A 20,106-nucleotide genomic window follows, 5' to 3' on the forward strand; every position below is an offset into this window, starting at 1 on the left:
TCGACTCCTCCCAGTAGCAGTCAGTATGTGGGAACACAGGCTGTATTGATTGACCAGAAGCTCAGAGGATACGGAGGTAGACCTAAGGATCATAGTATGGATCTATTTGGACAGCTACAAGAACAGATGGAAGCATGAGAGATAAGGAGAGAGTTGGGGAGAAGGTTGAGAGGGACAGAATTCTGGTAATAAAGTAGGAAGGAATGGATTACCAGTACAATGTCCGTGATTGACCCTGATGACCAAGAACATAAAGAGGAAGGGGTTGTATGGATCACAGGTGGCTGGTGACACCTTAACTGGGGAATACGGGCTCATAGTAATGGCTGGAATATAATTAATGGAATGGTATCAAACATATGATAGGATTCCATTCACTCCATTCTGGCCATTATTATGAGCCGTCCCCCGCTCACCAGCCTCCTGTGGTATGGATCTAATAGTAGAAACAGAGAGTATATAGAGAACACTGAGAAAACAGAGAAGCACTGAAGATCAGGAAAGAGCTGAGAGGGACAGAGTTCAGGAAATACAATAAGAAGCATTGGATTTTCTAAGGACTTTGTCATCATTGAGGATAGAGCGGTATTGGCAGTGGATCATGACATGGGATCAGTAGAACAGGATATATTATTGAGGAAGTGTAAACCAGGATCAGGTATGGATTGAGTGGTCGAGAGGAATACATAGGGAATTCTGCTGAATGCTTGTGTATGGAAAATACATGGGAATCCTGAGCTTCTGGTATGGACCAGGCGGGATGGAATTATATTAGTTGAGTGTGAAGGAACCACTGTGGGATATGCATGTATTGAGAGGGACAGACCTTGGATACAGGAAGGCAATACACAGTGGATTGGACCGGATTGACGTGGGATTTAATGTGGATCATGTGATCATGTTGAGAGGGAGAGAGTTGTGAGAGGTGGAGACAGAGAGGTCCAGAGAGGTGGGAGTGAAACACACAGGATGATTGAACGATACATACAGTTGAAGTAGGAAGTTTACAACTCATTTTTCAACCGCTCCACAAATTTCTTGTTAACAAACTATAGTTTTAGAAAGTCGGTAAGGACATCTACAGTGAGGAAAAAAAGTATTTGATCCCCTGCTGATTTTGTACATTTGCCCACTGACAAAGAAATGATCAGTCTATAATTTTAATGGTAGGTTTATTTGAACAGTGAGAGACAGAATAACAACAGAAAAATCCAGAAAAACTCATGTCAAAAATGTTATAAATTGATTTGCATTTTAATGAGAGTTATTTCCCTCATTAAAATGCAAATCAATTTCTATCATTTTTTACATGCGTTTTTCTGGATTCTTCTGTTGTTATTCTGTCTCCCCTCTCAATCAGAAAGATTTCTGTCTCCCAGGTGTCTTTTATACAGGTAACAAACTGAGATTAGGAGCACACTCTTAAAGGGAGTGCTCCTAATCTCAGTTTGTTACCTGTATAAAAGACACCTGTCCACAGATGCAATCAATCAATCAGATTCCAAACTCTCCACCATGGCCAAGACCAAAGAGCTCTCCAAGGATGTCAGGGACAAGATTGTAGACCTATACAAGGCTGGAATGGGCTACAAGACCATCGCCAAGCAGCTTGGTGAGAAGTTGACAACAGTTGGTGCGATTATTCGCAAATGGAAGAAACACAAAAGAACTGTCAATATCCCTCGGCCTGGGGCTCCATGCAAGATCTCACCTCGTGGAGTTGCAATGATCATGAGAACGGTGAGGAATCAGCCCAGAACTACACGGGAGGATCTTGTCAATGATCTCAAGGCAGCTGGGACCAAAGTCACCAAGAAAACAATTGGTAACACCTATGCCGTGAAGGACTGAAATCCTGCAGCGCCCGCAAGGTCCCCCTGCTCAAGAAAGCACATATACATGCCCGTCTGAAGTTTGCCAATGAACATCTGAATGATTCATAGGACAATTGGGATAAAGTGTTGTGGTCAGATGAGACCAAAATGGAGCTCTTTGGCATCAACTCAACTCGCCGTGTTTGGAGGAGGAGGAATGCTGCCTATGACCCCAAGAACACCATCCCCACCGTCAAACATGGAGGTGGAAACATTATGCTTTGGGGGTGTTTTTCTGCTAAGGGGACAGGACAACTTCACTGCATCAAAGGGACGATGGACGGGGCCATGTACCGTCAAATCTTGGGTGAGAACCTCCTTCCCTCAGCCAGGGCATTGAAAATGGGTCGTGGATGGGTATTCCAGCATGACAATGACCCAAAACACACGGCCAAGGCAACAAAGGAGTGGCTCAAGAAGAAGCACATTAAGGTCCTGGAGTGGTCTAGCCAGTCTCCAGACCTTAATCCCATAGAAAATCTGTGGAGGGAGCTGAAGGTTCGAGTTGCCAAACGTCAGCCTCAAAACCTTAATGACTTGGAGAAGATCTGCAAAGAGGAGTGGGACAAAATCCCTCCTGAGATGTGTGCAAACCTGGTGGCCAACTACAAGAAACGTCTGACCTCTGTGATTGCCAACAAGGGTTTTGCCACCAAGTACTAAGTCATGTTTTGCAGAGGGGTCAAATACTTATTTCCCTCATTAAAATGCAAAGCATTTTATAACATTTTTGACATGCGTTCTTCTGGATTTTTTTGTTGTTATTCTGTCTCTCACTGTTCAAATAAACCTACCATTAAAATGATAGACTGATCATTTCTTTGTCAGTGGGCAAACATACAAAATCAGCAGGGGATCAAATACCTTTTTCCCTCACTGTACTTTGTGCATGAGACAAGTAATTTTTCGAACAATTGTTTACAGACAGATTATTTCACTTATAATTCACTGTATCACAATTCCAGTGGGTCAGAAGTTTACATACACTAAGTTGACTGTGCCTTTAACCAGCTTGGAAAATTCCAGAAAATGATGTCATGGCTTTAGAAGCTTCTGATAGGCTAATTGACATAAGTTGAGTCAATTGGAGGTGAACCTGTGGATGCCTATTTGCTTGACATCATGGGAAAATCAAAAGAAAATTTGTAGACCTCCACAAGTCTGGTTCATCCTTGGGAGCAATTTCCAAATGCTTGACAGTACCACGTTCATCTGTACAAACAATAGTACGCAAGTATAAACAACATGGGACCACGCAGCCATCATACCGCTCAGGAAGGAGACGCGTTCTGTCTCCTAGAGATGAACGTACTTTGGTGCGAAAAGTGCAAATCAATCCCAGAACAACAGCAAAGGACCTTGTGAAGACGCTGGAGGAAACGGGTACAAAAGTATCTATATCCACAGTAAAACAAGTCCTATATCGACATAACCTGAAAGGCCGCTCAGCAAGGAAGAAGCCACTGCTCCAAAACCGCCATAAAAAATCCAGACTACGGTTTGCAACTGCACATGGAGAAATGTCTTCTGGTCTGATGAAAGAAAATAGAACTGTTTGGCCATCGTTATGTTTGGAGGAAAAAGGGGGATGCTTGCAAGCTGAAGAACACCATCCCAACCATCAAGCACGGGGGTGGCAGCATCATGTTGTGGGGGTGCTTTGCTGCAGGAGGGACTGGTGCACTTCACAAAATAGATGACATCCTGACGATGGAAAATTATGTGGATATATTGAAGCAACATCTCAAGACATCAGTCAGGAAGTTAAAGCTTGGTTGCAAATGGGTCTTCCAAATGGACAATGACCCAAAGCATACTTCCAAAGTTGTGGCAAAATGGCTTAAGGACAACAAAGTCAAGGTATTGGAGTGGCCATCACAAACCTCAGTCCTATAGAAGATTTGTGAAAAAGCGTGTGCGAGCAAGGAGGCCTACAAACCTGACTCGGTTACACCAGCTATGTCTGGAGGAAAGGGCCAAAATTCCCCCAACTTATTGTGGGAAGCTTGTGGAAGGCTACCCAAAACGTTTGACCCAAGTTAAAAAATGTAAAGGCAATCCTACCAAAAACGAATTGATTGTATGTCAACTTCTGTCCCACTGGGAATGTGATGAAAGAAATAAAAGCTGAAATAAATAATTCTCTCTACTATTATTCTGACATTTCACATTCTTAAAATAAAGTGGTGATCCTAACTGACCTAAGACGGAATATTTACAAGGATTAAATGTCAGGAATTGTGAAAAACTGATTTTAAATATATTTGACTAAGGTGTATGTAAACTTGCAACTTCAACTGTATATTCTGAATGCAGTTGAATGATGAGGACCTAAGGTTGGAGTATGCCAGCAGTCTGTAGTTATGCATGTAATCAAGAGTGGATCATTCTGGACCGAGCATGGGTTTGACCGCTGACCTTTACAGTGATTCTCATCCCAGGGGTAGACACAGTTCTGAATGCCGTTACACACCAGGGTGTTGTTGATGCACATGTTACTGTGACAGAAGAAGGCATCCGCCTCGCATGGAGCTGCAATGACAGGAGACAGAACAACAATTAACAAGGACACACATATCCCAACCTGGGTATAATTGCATGCTGGGTAATAATAGGCCTGTCACTCTCTCTCCCTTCCCCTCCCCCTTATCTCTTGTTCATCATTCTGTCTCTCGGCCTGTTCTGGGTGTCAGAATATGCAAAGTATGTGTAAGGAGTGTTCAGTCATGAGTGTTCTGTTTTAGGTTTTTACCTATTCAGCCAGATAGTATCTATTGCCCTTCATAGTTGGTTGGCAGTTGGTGTACCAGCCTGTTTAGATGGAGTTAAACAGAGGTTGGGAAAGTGAGTATCAGCTGAGTAAAGAGTGGTGTATTTGGTGTACCTGTGCTTATAGGAATCAATTGATTACAGTGCTCAACAACTGTGGGACAGAGGCTCTCCATTTTTGTGATCATTATGTATTAGATGGTTTCCATCTACAGGATCTGCTTTGTTCAAATAGTCAAGGATGAATGTTCTTTTTAATGAAAGGAGTGTACTCTATAGCACACCAAACAGCCTTTTACCGTGTATGATCTTACACAAAATCAATGGCATCAGCAATAGAGCAAAAATGATCCACAACATGAATCAATATCAGAGCCGCCCTCCCACATTCTGAAATTGCCCCCACCCCCCTGCAGTTTTATCATTGCACTGTGGTAAAAGAAATGGGGCAACGGTGTGCTTTAGGACCATGCGGAGAGCTTGTCTCAGAGAGGTCAGGTAGGCTGTTTTCTGGTTTCAACCAGCTAGATTTAGGACTGCTTGGACACCACAGGTTGTGTGGAGGGAAAGCTTCTGAAAGGCTGGTGTATAGGACCAGCACAGGAGAGATGAACAGAGGCAGCTGCTGTCTGTGTGTGTTGCGCTTTTTCTCCGAATTAAAAGCAAGCAGAGCAGATACTGGCTACTCTTTAGTTGACTGATAGCTAGTTAGCTAGCTAGTAGCTACCACAGCCAGTTCAGTTAGCTAGACTCTAGCTAGCTATCTGTCAGGTAGCAGTATCTAACCGCTGCTGTGTGTATGGAAATGTTTTGTAGCCTTTGTTTTGTCCCGTTTCAACAAAAGTACATTTGATGATGTACCATTAGTTAGAGCTAGCCAAAAGTTGGCTAACAATAGCGAGCTAGCTAGCTCACTAACTTGAGCTATTATTTTTGCCTCAATCACACTAGACCTGAATTAAATGATGGAACCAGCGGCCAAATGATTGAAGACCGATATTCTGATGTTTGTTTCAGCGCAATGTGAATTTTATCAGTCAGTATAGCAATGTAATCCTATTGATCTGTCAGTTTCCCTAGCTAATTCCCTACTTTTCACGCTGACTCGGTATAAACAGCTCTATAGGCTTCACTGTCATGGTGCACAGTCAGTACACAACGCTGTGCTCATCGTGTCTTAGCAGGATCAGATGGTAACAGATTTCCCTGCAGGGTCAGACAGCCAGGGAAAATCAGTCTACGGAGCTCAGGTGAATTTTGCAGTATATTATAACAATCAGTGAATGGATACAAAGTTCCATCTTGAGTTGATGGGTAGGCTACAGTCTGGGATCTGGGAATAATGGTCATTTCAATTATTGAACCATTAATTCTATTCTTGGGTAATATAATGTATAAATGTACACCAAGGTAATTCTTTGTAATGCGTCATCTGAGCAGGGTCAGATGATGACAGTGTTCTCATCAGGGTCAGGCAGCCAGGGAAGACCAGTCTGTGACGGCACAGAGGTGAACTTTTGCAGATTCAAACAACACTTTGTTCTCTCTGTGCAGCAAACACTGGATAAGCCAGAAGCTTCAAAAAATGTAAACTATTTTAAGGCAGTCTGACAAACCTCTAAAGTTGATTTCCAAACTGTATCAAGGGTTGATAGAGGCTTTCCCCAATGACACAAAACACGTAAAACGAAAACGTGAGGAAGACCTGGGAGGCGCTATTGATGATGATGAATGGGTACAGATTTGTTAAAATGCCCAGTCATGTTCATATAATCTGACATAAATGACTGCAATTTAAGACCATCCATAGAATGTTCTATATGCCAGTGAAACTGATTATCATGCACTTAGAAATGAAATTCTTCTGCTGGAGGTGGAAAACACAAAAGGGGACATATTTGCATATGTTATGGTCTTGTGAAGGCTGTCTGAATTCTGGCAAAGAGTATGTTATTTTATCTCAGCATGTCTACAGATTCTCCCTTCTCCCTGTTTTTGTTTGCTTGGAAATGTTTATACTGGAGACTGTTCTCAGAAGAAACTGTGTAACCTAGCATTTATAGCGGCTAAGAAATGCAGGTTGTGTCACGACCGTCTAGGACCAGTGGAGATGTGGAATCAGGAGCAGGAGACAGAGGGCCGGAGCAACTATGTTTTAATAATAATAGTAACACGCAATAGCCTTAGGGCACCAGGCGCGTGGCGAAGTCTGCCAGGGGAAAACACCTTCCCAAAATAAGCCCGGCAATATAATAGACAATAACAGTTTACAATCACAACTGTCCTGAGTGGACAATAAACAATCCCGCACGAGAACCCCAACTGAAAATGCACACTAAATAACCCCCCACTAATGACAAACACAAAACAGGTGCGAGATAGACAGACAAAACCAAAAGACACAGAAACAACGATCGGTGGCAGCTAATAGGCCGGCGACGACGACCGCCGAGCGCCGCCCGACCGAGGAGGGGCGCCACCTTCGTTAGATACTGTGACAGGTTGGTTATCCTCCCACAATGGATGGCAAAAATGTCAAGTTATGTATCACTAGATTTGATTTATTACAAGATTAAGGGTATACTGTGCAACTTTCATAAAGTCTGGATGCCTTATATGGAATACTGTATGACAAAAGGAGTCTGTATTGAAAACTTCAGGGGAGATACCTATTTAGGCAATCCCTAGCTGCTGGGCTGCTCAGTCCTGGCCCTGGGGGTCTGCTGTAATGTTAATTGTCACTCTGGCCTTGGCCTAACACACCTGAAACCAATAAGGAATCTTTCACTAAGATCCCAAAGCTGAGTGGGGTGTGTTGTGTTTGGGGCTCTGCAGGGCCATGGACCCCTAGGGGCAGGACGGGGTGACCCAGTTAAGTTGTGTGCAAAAAGAGCTCTAAAAGTACTATTAGGCCTATGATGTGAGTTATATGGAGAATGTGCTATTTCTGTGTGCTAATGTGTGTTGTATGTGTGTTTTTATTAAACTTTTTTGTTTTCCAAAAGATGACAAGGAAGTTGTTTTGTGGAGAGGGTTGAGTTATTGACTAGACTGGTGGGGCTCGGGCTGGCCTGGTGGTCTGGCTGAAATTTTACATAGAGTATGTCTTAATAAAGACAAACAAAAGTTACGTCTTTTAACTTTATTTGTTGTTCATTTGTTCGGCTATTGGTTAAAGGTGCAACACAATAATGATTATTGAATTATCATTGATCTAGTATTATTGATCAGTCTTATCAATCTTGCTTAAAAATCTTGCTTACTTTTTGTTGTTCTAAACAGAGACGGCAAGAAGGGCCCTGGGTCATATTAGATTGCAGGAAATGGACTTTAGATGCCCCAAAAACTGGCAGGACCCCCAGACCTCCTGCCAAGTTATGCCCCCCCACTTCTAAAATCAAAGTTGCGCCCCTGGTAAAGTATTATGATGCTACAGATTTGGGTGAATTTGGAGGCGCATTACTCAGCCCTGAACCCATCTGCTCTTCATGAATTTTCATCTTTCCTCCTCTTCTGAAATGTGATGAGACAAGGCAGTGCATAGTAATCTCTCTGGGAGTGTTCCTTTTAAAGCTATCTATCTAACTACATGGGTAAGGAAACACCTGGAGAGAAAACCTTGACATCCTGGAGATGTCAGACTAACACATGTTGTAATCATCCAGGCCTGAATCCTTAAGGGCCAGAGATACTGTATGCATACATAACTTAACTTGAATGTTCACACGAATTATGTATGCATCGATGCCAATACGGAGATATGCACAAAGTTAAGAGGCAAGATATGACTGTGTGTTGATACTGGCAGGGAATGAACGGTGTGCGTGTGTATATGTCTATCCATTAGTGCTTGTGTACGAGCAAGTGTGACACATAGCTGTATCCGTGACAACAGGCGGTGACAGAGATCATAAAAGTGAAAGATGTGAGGAGAAGAGAGAGAGCGACAGAGAGCGAAAGAGAGAGAGAGATGTTTGGAGAGCGACAGAGCCATCGAGGCAGAAGGAAGTGAGTTATCCAATTATAGAGTCTCAGGTAATGTGTTAGCAGCCTCATCACCACACCGGTAATTAAACAAGCAAGGTGACTTTCAGAGACAGGAGACACCTCCCCTCTTAATCACACTAATGCACTGGCCTACCGTGGCCTCCACAGTGTAATGAACAGACCTACTGACTAATCAAACGGCTACACCAAGCCAAGACAGTTTCCTCCATTCAATCAGATGTAATTCAATGGGATTTAATACATCTTTATTGCACCCTAACAGTAATCTGTTTCTAGTGGTATAGTTTAAACTGAACATTCAATATTCCCTGCACTGACTCAGAACAGAGGGTAGTGATGTAAGGGTTACAGCTGACTCCTGATAAGTGCACATTGGATAAGAACAAACTATTAAAATGCAGTAAAGTTCACCACCATATACATTATGTTCAATTACTCTAGATATGCACGTTCTGGTTTAGTGCATCATGATTTCATATCAGTCCTAGCCCCAAGTCATGCCATTCATCAGGAGTGGAGCATGAAGACTGGTAGAAGCAGCACTTCACACTACATCCTCCCTGTCTACTGTTGAAACTCATTAGAATGTGGGATGGGTGAACATAATGGATGGCTGTGTTTAAACATTGATTATTTACTAGCTGTGGATGGGGAAGTGATCACGCACACACACACACACTCACACACACACACACACACACACACACACACACACACACACACACACACACACACACACACACACACACACACACACACACACACACACACAAAATAATGCGTTGCGTTGGGCATTAAAACAGGCTGCTGTCTGATACAGAAGGGCTCAAGGTTGGGCAGAATTACCTGAATGATGGACGACTGTTTTCATCTCTGCACTGATCCCAGGGGAATAATAACAGCTCAAATTAGAATGAATTATCTCCTCTTGCTCGCTCTCTCTCTCTTTCTCTGTATCCCTCTCCCTCTACGTCTCTCCCTCTATTCCTCTCTCTCTCTCTCTCTCTCTCTCTCTCTTTCTCTGTCTCCCTCTATGTCTCTCCCTCTCTTCCTCTCTCTCAATTCAATTCAATTCAATTTAAAGGGCATTATTGGGATGGGAAACATATATTTACATTGCCAAAGCAAGTGAAATAGATAATAAACAAAAGTGAAATAAACAATCAAAATGGACAGTAAACATTACACTCACAAAAGTTTAAAAGGAATTTCAAATGTCATATAATGGCTATGTACAGTGCTATAATGATGTGCAATAGTTAAAGTACAAAAGGGAAAATAAATCAACATAAATACATGTTGTATTTACAATGGTGTTTGTTCTTCACTGGTTGCCATTTTCTTGTGGAAACAGGTCACAAATCTTGCTGCTGTTATGGCACACTGTGGTATTTCACCCAATAGATATGGGAGTTTATCAAAATTGGATTTGTTTTCGAATACTTTGTGGGTCTTTGTAATCTGAGGGAAATATGTGTCTCTAATATGGTCATACATTTGGCAGGAGGTTAGGAAGTGCAGCTCAGTTTCCACGTCATTTTGTGGGCAGGGTGCACATAGCCTGTCTTCTCTTGAGAGCCAGGTCTGCCTACGGCAGCTACTCTCCCCTTCCCCTACGCTCCCACCAGTACATCCCTAAAAGCGTTCCCAACGGGCCTCTCCAATCCTAACCTTAACCATTCGGGCTCAAATGCAGGACTAACCTTAGGTCAGTGTCTGGGGCTTACTTCAGCCTTCTCTTCCTGAACACAGTGCCAGTTCTCCCCACCAGGGGGAGGTGCTGTCCTCACTATCCACGACACTCAGTAGCCTACCACTGCTCCACAGGGCCACAGCTGACTTTATGAAGAGGTGGATCCAAACTAATTTGCAGCCAAATTAATTCCTAGACATTTTGTAATAAAAAAGTGCCCCTTTCCACACCCAGGAGCCTTCCCCCCACTGCCCCAGGCATAAATTAAATAATAATAAAGTGGCCTGATGAAATACACTAGACATCCAACTGAAAGCTCGGAAGTCCTCTAACTCAGTTTGCTGCAGAGGAGCACTTTATACGAACTTCAAAACCATAGCTCTAATTGCAATAAAACAACATATTTTTGATGGAAGCTTGGTTCAGAGAGGAAGATGAGAATCGAGAGGTTTTACTCAGCCCAAAATCTTTCCACAAAAATAAGCCCTCGAAGTGAGGGATTTTTGTATGGAGTTCAATGAGAATGTCAAATTTGCTAATTTGGTATGTGAGGCTTAGTTTATCGAATAGAATTTTCGTAATGGTTAGGCTGTTACGAATGCACTCATATAAGTGAACGCACGTGGCATTTCGGCAACTTCAAATATGAAATTACTTTATATTGGAGTTGAGCTAGATAGACAGAGGACTCATCATGGCTATAACCCGTTTTAGCATGTACATTGCCATTGAGGGCTTCCACAATTTTAAAGTAGTCAACTGGGTGGGGATTCCTATGTTGGGAGCAATCAGCCAATGAAAAATAAGAAAATGTACTACTTTAAAATGTCAATGCTGTCACAGACGCTATAGGGAAAGGGAGATATCTAGTCAGTTGTACAACTGAATGCATCTCCCTCATTTAACCCAACCCCTCTGAATCAGAGATGTGCGTAGGGCTGCCTTAATCGACATCTTCGGTGCCCGGGAACAGTGGGTTAACTGCCTTGCTCAGGGGCAGAATGACAGATTTTTACCTTGTCAGCTCAGGGATTCAATCCAACAACATTTCTGTTACTGGCCCAACGCTCCTACTCACCAAGCTACCTGCCAGGCTACCTACCTGCCAGGCTACCTATAATGGCACAGATACAAAGATAAGTCCTCTAACTCTATGGCAGGTTGTTCACATGCGTATCTGCCCTCTCATTGGCTAGAATGGTCCCATATGATCTTGCCTCCTCCCGCCTGCCTTCCATCTTTGAGGACTTGTACTGTATTTCCATTGTTAGAACAGTTACTTGACTATCCTGTCAATATAATAGACGATGGGTGTATTCGAGCAGATTACTTTTGTCAAGTGGGGGACTATTGTGTGTTGCATTCTGGGGATAAAACTTGCGTCTACAGGTCGACTGCATGAACTTTACAAAAATCATGCAGTTGACTGCATGATTCTGCAGTTGCTCTCCACCAGCTTCATCCTGCAGCCATCACCTGCATTGTGGGAGACTCTATTGTCAACCAATCATTGGGGTGTTTTTGTTTGACCCACGTGAACCTGACCAAAGACATGACTGAAACAGGAACTTGCTGCAATTCATGTGTAGCCTACAGTGAATAGATAAATGTGATATTTTAGGCACTCTCACTAATTAGTTGTATAATGTACACACATACAGTAGGATTTCAGTTTGTGAGTGTGATATCGGCTTTTGGACACGTTTATTTCGACATTATAAAGAAAACCTTTTATAAACAATGGCAACACTGCCATGTTGATCTGAGCCTTACTGTTGGGAAACCATATTAGTGTTTATGTCTTGAGAAGCAGAAGGAGAAAAACGATGTCTATAGATGCTGGGTGACTAAACAGATGTTGTCTGGGGAAATCAAACAAGGAGAAGTATGTGTATATATGTAATCAGATAAAACCAAATAAGAATGATCCTACAGTATATGCATATGTTTTCCAATAAACGTCAGATCAACTATACAGTGGCTTTAAGCATACAAAATATGGATTCAACTGTACCCGGTCACAAATCAACCAATGATTGATGTACAGTATATGTATAGGTTTATAAACCTTGTAAAAAAGGAAAGTAATCAATGTAGAAGACAATCACTGTATGTGGATGACCCATATGTCTACATACATATGCTGTCTCATAAACGCCAGATCTCAGACATCTCAATGTCTATTTGAATGCAGAGATTGGCATGTGAAGAGAAGCCACTGAGGATGTAGATCTATACGTCCCAGGGGACTCTAGGAACTGACGAGGCATGAAGAGGCTGACAGCTCTGCTGTCGCTCACACACATCTCCCACCCTAGGTATAATTGCATGCTGGGTAATAACAGGAATGTCTCTCTCGCTCTCTCTCCCCTCTCTCTCTCTTGTTCATCATTCTGTCTCTCTGCCTGTTCTGGGTGTCAGAATATGCAAAGTGTGTATAAGGAGTGTTCAGTCATGAGTGTTCTGTTTTAGGTTTTTACCTATTCAGCCAAATAGTATCTATGGCCCTTCATAGTTGGTTGGCAGTTGGTGTACCAGCCTGTTTAGATGGAGTTAAACAGAGGTTGGGAATGAAGCTCTAAGAGAATATCCGCTGAGTAGATTTGGTGTACCTGCATATCGCCTGGTGGTACCTGCATGTTTAAATGGTATTGATGATTTTGCTCTGAGGTTCTGAATGCAGCTCTGGCTCAGGGTATTGCTAGGCATTGGTTGATTGTCTTAGGCAGCAGTGTTGCCGGGGTAACGGCACATCCTGGCTTCATTCAGTAGATAGGCCTCAGAAAGAGGAAACTGACTCGCACACAAACAACTGCACTGCCTATTCATTAAACACACACACACACTGACACACACACTCACACACAAACACATGCAAACCAGTCTAACACTTTTGTAACTGATGCAGATCTGTGTGTGTATTTAAAGAGAGCGAAAGAGATAGAGGGAGAAAGTGAGAGCAAAAGGGAGAGAAAGAGGGAGAGAGCCTTAAAAGGAGAGTTCCTGTGCCTTTCATTCACACTGAGCTGAGCCACTGAGTCATCCTCCATTCTATCCCCCCTATCATCCTCAGCAGGAGTACAATGGCCTCACTGTGCAAACCTCTCTCCCCTGTCAATTTAAACTACTCAATCAATGGGAGATGGGTGTCTGTGTTTCTCTCTCTGTAGTGTGCATATCCAGGGATGAAAGTAGATGTCCTTTCTTCATGGTACGGGGAACCTCCTATGTGTGCACGCACAAAATGGGCCTAGTCATAGAATTACATATACAATCCCTATTCATTTAATAGGATCTCTTTGGGCCTAGAAGTCATTTAACTTAACTAAAATGTATTACGTTTTAATGTGGCATAAACACAACCAGTCATGATGTTTTAATCTGATTGTCAAACAATCAAAGAATCATGTAGGCTACTCAGGTACGTTCGATTACTCACAAATGAATTCCAGCAGCAAAACAGTGCTCTGTGCAGCCACCATTTGATAAATGGAAATAAATATTTGTTAAAACACCAAAAAATGTAATGATATTCGGTGACTGTCATTATGCCTGCACTAGCCTGAATTGATGCGTCTTCAGCTGTCTGCGTGCGTCAGTCTCGGCTAGTCATCTCTGCCTTGAAAATATATCAGTGTTCTCCTTGAACCACACCGCATTTTGGAGCGTAGCCTATACCACCCGATTTCAAGTCCATTTGCTCATTTTTCATGCTGCTGACATGATATGATAAATAATGTTGTAATAGCCTACAGTTTCCTTGACATTTTGGTTGAATTATTGAGATAGGCTCATGTTTTACCAGTATGGCGTACCCTCACTATTTATTTTTGCCGGGACGCCTTACCGGACCGTATTGGTTTTCTTTCACCCCTGTATATATCTATCTCTCCTTTCTGTGTTTGTGTTCTGTCTGTGTGCGTGCGTGTGAGCTATGATAGCTCTCCAACAGCATTGAGAGGGGATGTGAATACTATGGTTTCTGGGGAAAAAGCACATTTTGAGATCCAGTGAGTACTCACTTTGTCTCGCTCTCTCTCTTTTGCTCTCCTCCCTGTCCCCCACTCATTCTCTCCCCCTCACACTGCCTCTCTATCGCTCCAACATTGTTCAGTTACTGTAATACATCATTCCACGGAAGTATCTCAGCTGCATGCGAACGGTGTGAATGACATGCCATCACTACCACATTCATATAGACAGAGTCAGACAGTCTAAGGTACTGTAGTGTTTCCCTTATGAATGGACCATGAACAGGCTGAGAAGACTTAGTCAGTCACTAGATGTCCACATTACAAAGGACAGCATTGGTGAGCAAGCATGTAAGCCCATAAGCTACCCACTGGGCACAAACTGGTTGAATCAATGTTGTATCAATGTAATTTGAAAATCTACGTGGAAATGTGACCATACTATATCACTCATATATCGTCAATGATGCAATTTAGACCTAGTGTATATAGCATTTGCAATGTCATCAACAGCTTTTGTTTCAATTCAACCCAGAATTAAACTAAAAATAGACAATACAATAGGTTGAGGGTTTCAAGCTCTGGTTGATTTCAAATGTAATGATATTTAGTGATAATGAATTGTGTTTGGTTGTCAATGCAACCATATATCAACATTTGAAAGATATTTATCTTCTGCTTAGATAGTTCCATCTGTGCCACTGACTTAGTCTGGCTTTAAGTCCAGTTTATCTACAAATGAATAATTGATATGTTGGATTCACATCCCAAAAATCTAAGTTAAAGAATAGGACTAAATCAAATCCAACTGTATTTAAAGTTTGATTTGATTTAGTCTTATTCTTTAACTTAGATATTTGGTTGAGATGGAGACATGAATCCAACATATTATTAACAATTATTAATTTGTAGACAAACTGGAATTGAAGCCAGAGTAAGTCCGTTTCACAGATGGAACTATCAAAGCAGAAGATTCATCTCCTTCAAATGTTGATATTTGGTTGCATTGACAATTAAATATCACTTTTTAAATACAGCAAATAGCCTATTAATTTGTCAACACATTAACAAATAATATGTTGGCTTCACGTTTCCAACTCAACCAAAAATCTAAGTTAAAGAAGGGGATTAAGCCAGTGGCTCAGATGATCAGATAATTGGCTCAGATCCAAGCAGTACATCTCCTTTAAATGTTGATATATGGTTGCATTGTCAACCAAACACAATTCAATATTACTTTTGTAATACAGTAAATACAGTAAATCTTACAAACTAATGTAACATTCACCCTTAAAATGAATAACACTTTGAGGTTACTGTAACTATACTGTACATTTCTTATTATGTAATCCCACAACATGTGCATGTTCAAGATAGCATGCATAGGTTGTTGCTGGGGAGATTCTATTTTATTTCACCTTTATTTAACCAGGTAGGCCAGTTGAGGGGGAGATCTTCACAATTGCTTTAATAATCTGCACAGAATCTCAAACGGCATTGATCAATTGCACCATGTACTTTTAATGTAATCTCAACTTCAATCCAAGTCACTTGGTTCCGCTATTTCGATGAAGCACAGTGGTAACATATTCATCTGTTATATAAAAAAACAAATATCTGACATTGTATTACCGTTTGAACTTTGCTGTGATTTGAAATGGTTGAAAGTGAAGTGATAGGCATTTGGGTGACAACTAAACCAAAGATCTGACATTGTATTTCCATTGGAATTTGGTTGTGTTTTTAGATGGTTTAAAGTGTAGTGATAACACACTAGAAATTCAACTAACTTTTGGCTGCTTTTTTTAGTGAATGAATATAGGTTGTAATCTCATTGATCAACGTTTCAACCAAATATTACCCAATTATCCCACGTTGAAATTACGTGGTGTGCCCATTTGGTATTGTCCTAAGGGTACAGGATAGGATCGATCGTTAAAATAAGATTAATCCTTGTACATCTGTTCATTCAAGAATGGCCAGATAATGAAGATCCTATCTCTGATACTTCGTCCATCCCCTTTTAACACTGCAGTATAACAGCCCTGTGGCGATACACTCCCTAATGGAACGTTCCCTCTCCAGTCACGAGGAGCTGTTTAAACGCTCATAAAAGTAAATGAGATCCTTAGACTGCACCTCTGCCCACAGCGGTTTAGCCCAAGCCCATTCTCTCTCTCTCTCTCTCTCTCTCTCAGTGGACAAGGCCATAAATGCGCTGATGAATTGACCACGCCCGTGTTTCTTTAATAGCCGCCACTAAAGATAGACTACGGCTGGGTTGTTTTTATTTTCTGTTTAACGCTGCAGACATAGGGTTAGGGGGTCCAGTATAAGAGGTGGGGGTGGGGGACATTAATGTACCCGATCTGTACCCTCCCCCATCCCAATGTTCCAGTAAATGTCTTTACTGCATGGCTTCTTGAAGAGGATATTACTGTATGTGTGCGTGTGTGTCTGTGTGTGTGTGTGCGCGCGTGTGCACAAGCACATTTGTGTGTGTGAACGCATATGCATGTACTATCAACAGTCCCTTACGTTCTTGGAAGGTGGTGAAGAGTATCCTGAAGCGGCTCCGGCGGCTGCCCTGGTCGGCCCACATCCTGATCACCCCCGTGGTGGACACCAGCATCACGTCGTTGGCCACCGTAGAACAGAACTTGTTCTTCAGGTCCTCTACGGACGCACTGCCGTCGTACACCGCCACAAAGTTACGCTTACACTCATTACTGTTCTGCATCTCATAGTCCAGGAAACGCAGGTAGATCTGGGGTGGAGAGGACGTGGAGGAGAGTGAGGAGAAAGAGACAAGGGAAAAGGGAGGGATTTGACAAGGAGAGGTGGAATAAAAATAGAATATAGGACAAATGGAGAAAGAAAAATGGCAAAGGAGTTTGACAAAGATAGACAGAGGATGAGGGATAGAGATGTCATGACAAAGGGAGAAGGAGAAATGAGGAGGGGGGAGAAAGAAGTGTTTAGTCATTCCTCCAGGCTGTATGTGTGTCACTGTCAGTCGTCACCTCATCATTCAGTCACTGATATAGCAGTAAGCCTTGTAATGGAACTGCCTGAATAAGGTCACAGTCATTGCATTTACTTCAATCAAACCATGATAAACTTCCTCAAACCCACTGAGAGGAGCTCTTAGGTTTTCTCATCCATGTCTGTGGCTCTCGTAGATCAAACATGTGTCTTTACAAAACCTACAGTCATCCAGTGGTGTAAAGTATTTAAGTAAAAATACTTTAAAGTACTACTTTAGTAGTTTTTTGGGGTATCTGTACTTTACTTTACTATTTATATTTTTGACAACTTTTACTTTTACTTCAGTACATTCACTACATTCATAAAGAAAATAATATACTTTTTCCCTGACACCCAAAAGTACTCTTTACATTTCGTATGCTTAGCATGACAGGAAAATGGTCAAATTCACACACTTATCAAGAGAACATCCCAGATCATCCCTACTGCCTCTGATCTGGCGGACTCACTAAACACACATGCTTCTTTCGTAAATGATGTCTGAGTGTGCCCCTGGCTATCTGTAATTAATAAAAAATGCAAGAAAATGGTTCTGTCTGGTTTGCTTAATATAAGGAATGTGAACTAATTTATACTTTTACTTTTGATACTTAAGTATATTTGAAACCAAATACTTTTAGACTTTTACTCAAGTAGTGTTTTACTGGGTGACTTCCACTTTTATTGAGTCATTTTCTATTAAGGTATCTTTACTTTTACTCAAGTATGACAATTGGGTACTTTTTCCACCACCGCAGTCATCACACTCAGCACTACTGAGAGACCAGAGAAGTTGTAGATGAATCATTCAACGGTTCACTCGCTAGGCTACATACAGTATGATTGTAAGGCATGTCAACACATCACAGTCTTTCTGTCTCTCTTTGCCGGATTGACTACAGACATTTGTGATGACCCTTATCACTCAAGTAACAATGGAATAAAGCAAAAAATACACTTGTTACCTTCTCACATCACAGCCAGCCAGACCGTTGAAATATTAACCGTATTGTGATAATGAGGATCCTGTCTCACATAATGATCATAGGGCACAGAGTTTTCCCTACGCATATGACCTAACCATGAAAAACTCCAGGCACTAGTTATGGACTATCACTAAGGCCCCAGAGTTGTTCCTGGTTAGGTCTTGTGATCAGTAAAAACTCAGGCCCCTAGTTATAACCGCAACTTACACTTCCACATAACAGCCTGACCAATCTCAGTTAGTCTGAATCCCTGTCTATAAATATGAACCACATATTTCATAATGACCCTTTTCCACAGCAGCTCTTCACTGTGAGGTTAACACTTCCTGACAACTCCAGCATCAGAGCCTGCCATTCGTTCATCAAACTGAGATTGGCCAATCACAGCTGCCGTTCTGGCCCACTGCGCATAACGCCTACCATCATTAGCGTTAATGAGCTGCCGACTCGGGACGCGTGGCGGGGAAAGGTAACGCTTTAACTGACAAACGGCACAGAAGCACAAAACTAATGGAGCCTGCAGTGTCAGCTCGGCTTCAACCAACAGATAAGTGGAATAGATAGGGAGAGGAAAAATCTCTCTCTCAATGTCTCTCTCTCTCTCTCTCTCTCTCTCTCTCTCTCTCTCTCTCTCTCTCTCTCTCTCTCTCTCTCTCTCATGCCATTACGAATTAATACAACCAAAGTACATTTATGACCAATTTGCTTCTTTGATGTGGAAATGGACTACATATTTTCATGCCTTTTGAGTGTGTGTGTGTTTATGTGTGTTTAAGAGAGAGAGAGACAGACCGAGAGAAAGAGGTGAGAAACTCACCTCTCTCTCTCTCTCTCTCTCTCTCTCTCTCATGCCATTAGGAGTTAAAACAACGAATGTCAGTTTATGACCAATTAAAAGATGTGACCATTCAAATAAAGTCATCCCACACAACATTAGTTAGCTAATCCCAAAGCGCCTCCCTGTCCACATGTTACTTTGAGCTAGTAATGAGATCGGCGTCGTAACCGACTTCAATGGGTAAATTGTTTGTTTGTATATCAGTATTGTTTGTTTGTATATCGCAACTCGCAACACGCAACACTATTATGGCTCTAGCCAGAAGTTTTGCTCCTCTTGCGTTTCTGATTTATTCTACAATTCAAACATGGAGATGATCCCAAATTTCCACCTACACCGAAAATCTTCGCTTTCATATTGTGAACTTCGGCCATGAACAGCTTAACCCGCAACTGATATCACCGTTCCTACGAGAACAGCTGAGCCGCTCCGTAAAGGTACACAGGAAACGCCACAGCGCTCCTGAGACCGGTGTTAACTCCAACAATCTGCTTGTTACCTTCAGCCTGCTACTCTGTGTCGATGTACACCCCTGTCCTGGCCCAAACACCACAAAGCAAGCTAAAAAACTATGCCCAAACTGTGGTAAGACCGTAAGGAAGAACTCAAAAGCGGGGGCTTGTGACATTTGTGATTTGTTCGTTCACATAATGTGTGGAGCTATCAACCCCTTGTCATATGATGAAGCTATAGTCTCAAAGTAACATTTCGCTTGTTTGCAATGTATGCTGTTTAAATGTATGCTGTTTAAAGGTATGCTGTTTAAATGTATGCTGTTTAAATGTATGCTGTTTAAAGGTATGCTGTTTAAATGTATGCTGTTTAAAGGTATGCTGTTTAAATGTATGCTGTTTAAATGCAATGCCAAACATTGGGATGCTGAACACAAGCAGGGATGATGAGTGCAATCTAGATGAGATTGTCGATGTATCAGCAGTGG

At 41.9% G+C, this 20,106-nt stretch overlaps 1 protein-coding gene across 3 annotated transcripts in view; it reads right to left on the bottom strand.

The window, feature by feature from the left end:
- Positions 1-20,106, bottom strand: part of neto1l (neuropilin (NRP) and tolloid (TLL)-like 1, like) — a 188,608-nt gene that overhangs the window by 21,839 nt on the left and 146,663 nt on the right. For all 3 annotated transcript variants that reach the window (XM_014157199.2, XM_045702099.1, XM_014157198.2), the window contains exons 7-8: positions 16,854-17,082; positions 4,293-4,406 (exon numbers count right to left, since the gene is read on the bottom strand). In XM_014157199.2, the coding sequence (XP_014012674.1) occupies positions 4,293-4,406; positions 16,854-17,082 (343 nt within the window). The remainder of the gene's footprint in view (positions 1-4,292; positions 4,407-16,853; positions 17,083-20,106) is intronic.

The sequence above is a fragment of the Salmo salar genome, chromosome ssa19 (assembly GCF_905237065.1).
Source record: "Salmo salar chromosome ssa19, Ssal_v3.1, whole genome shotgun sequence".
In the NCBI taxonomy this organism is placed as follows: Eukaryota; Metazoa; Chordata; class Actinopteri; order Salmoniformes; family Salmonidae; genus Salmo; species Salmo salar.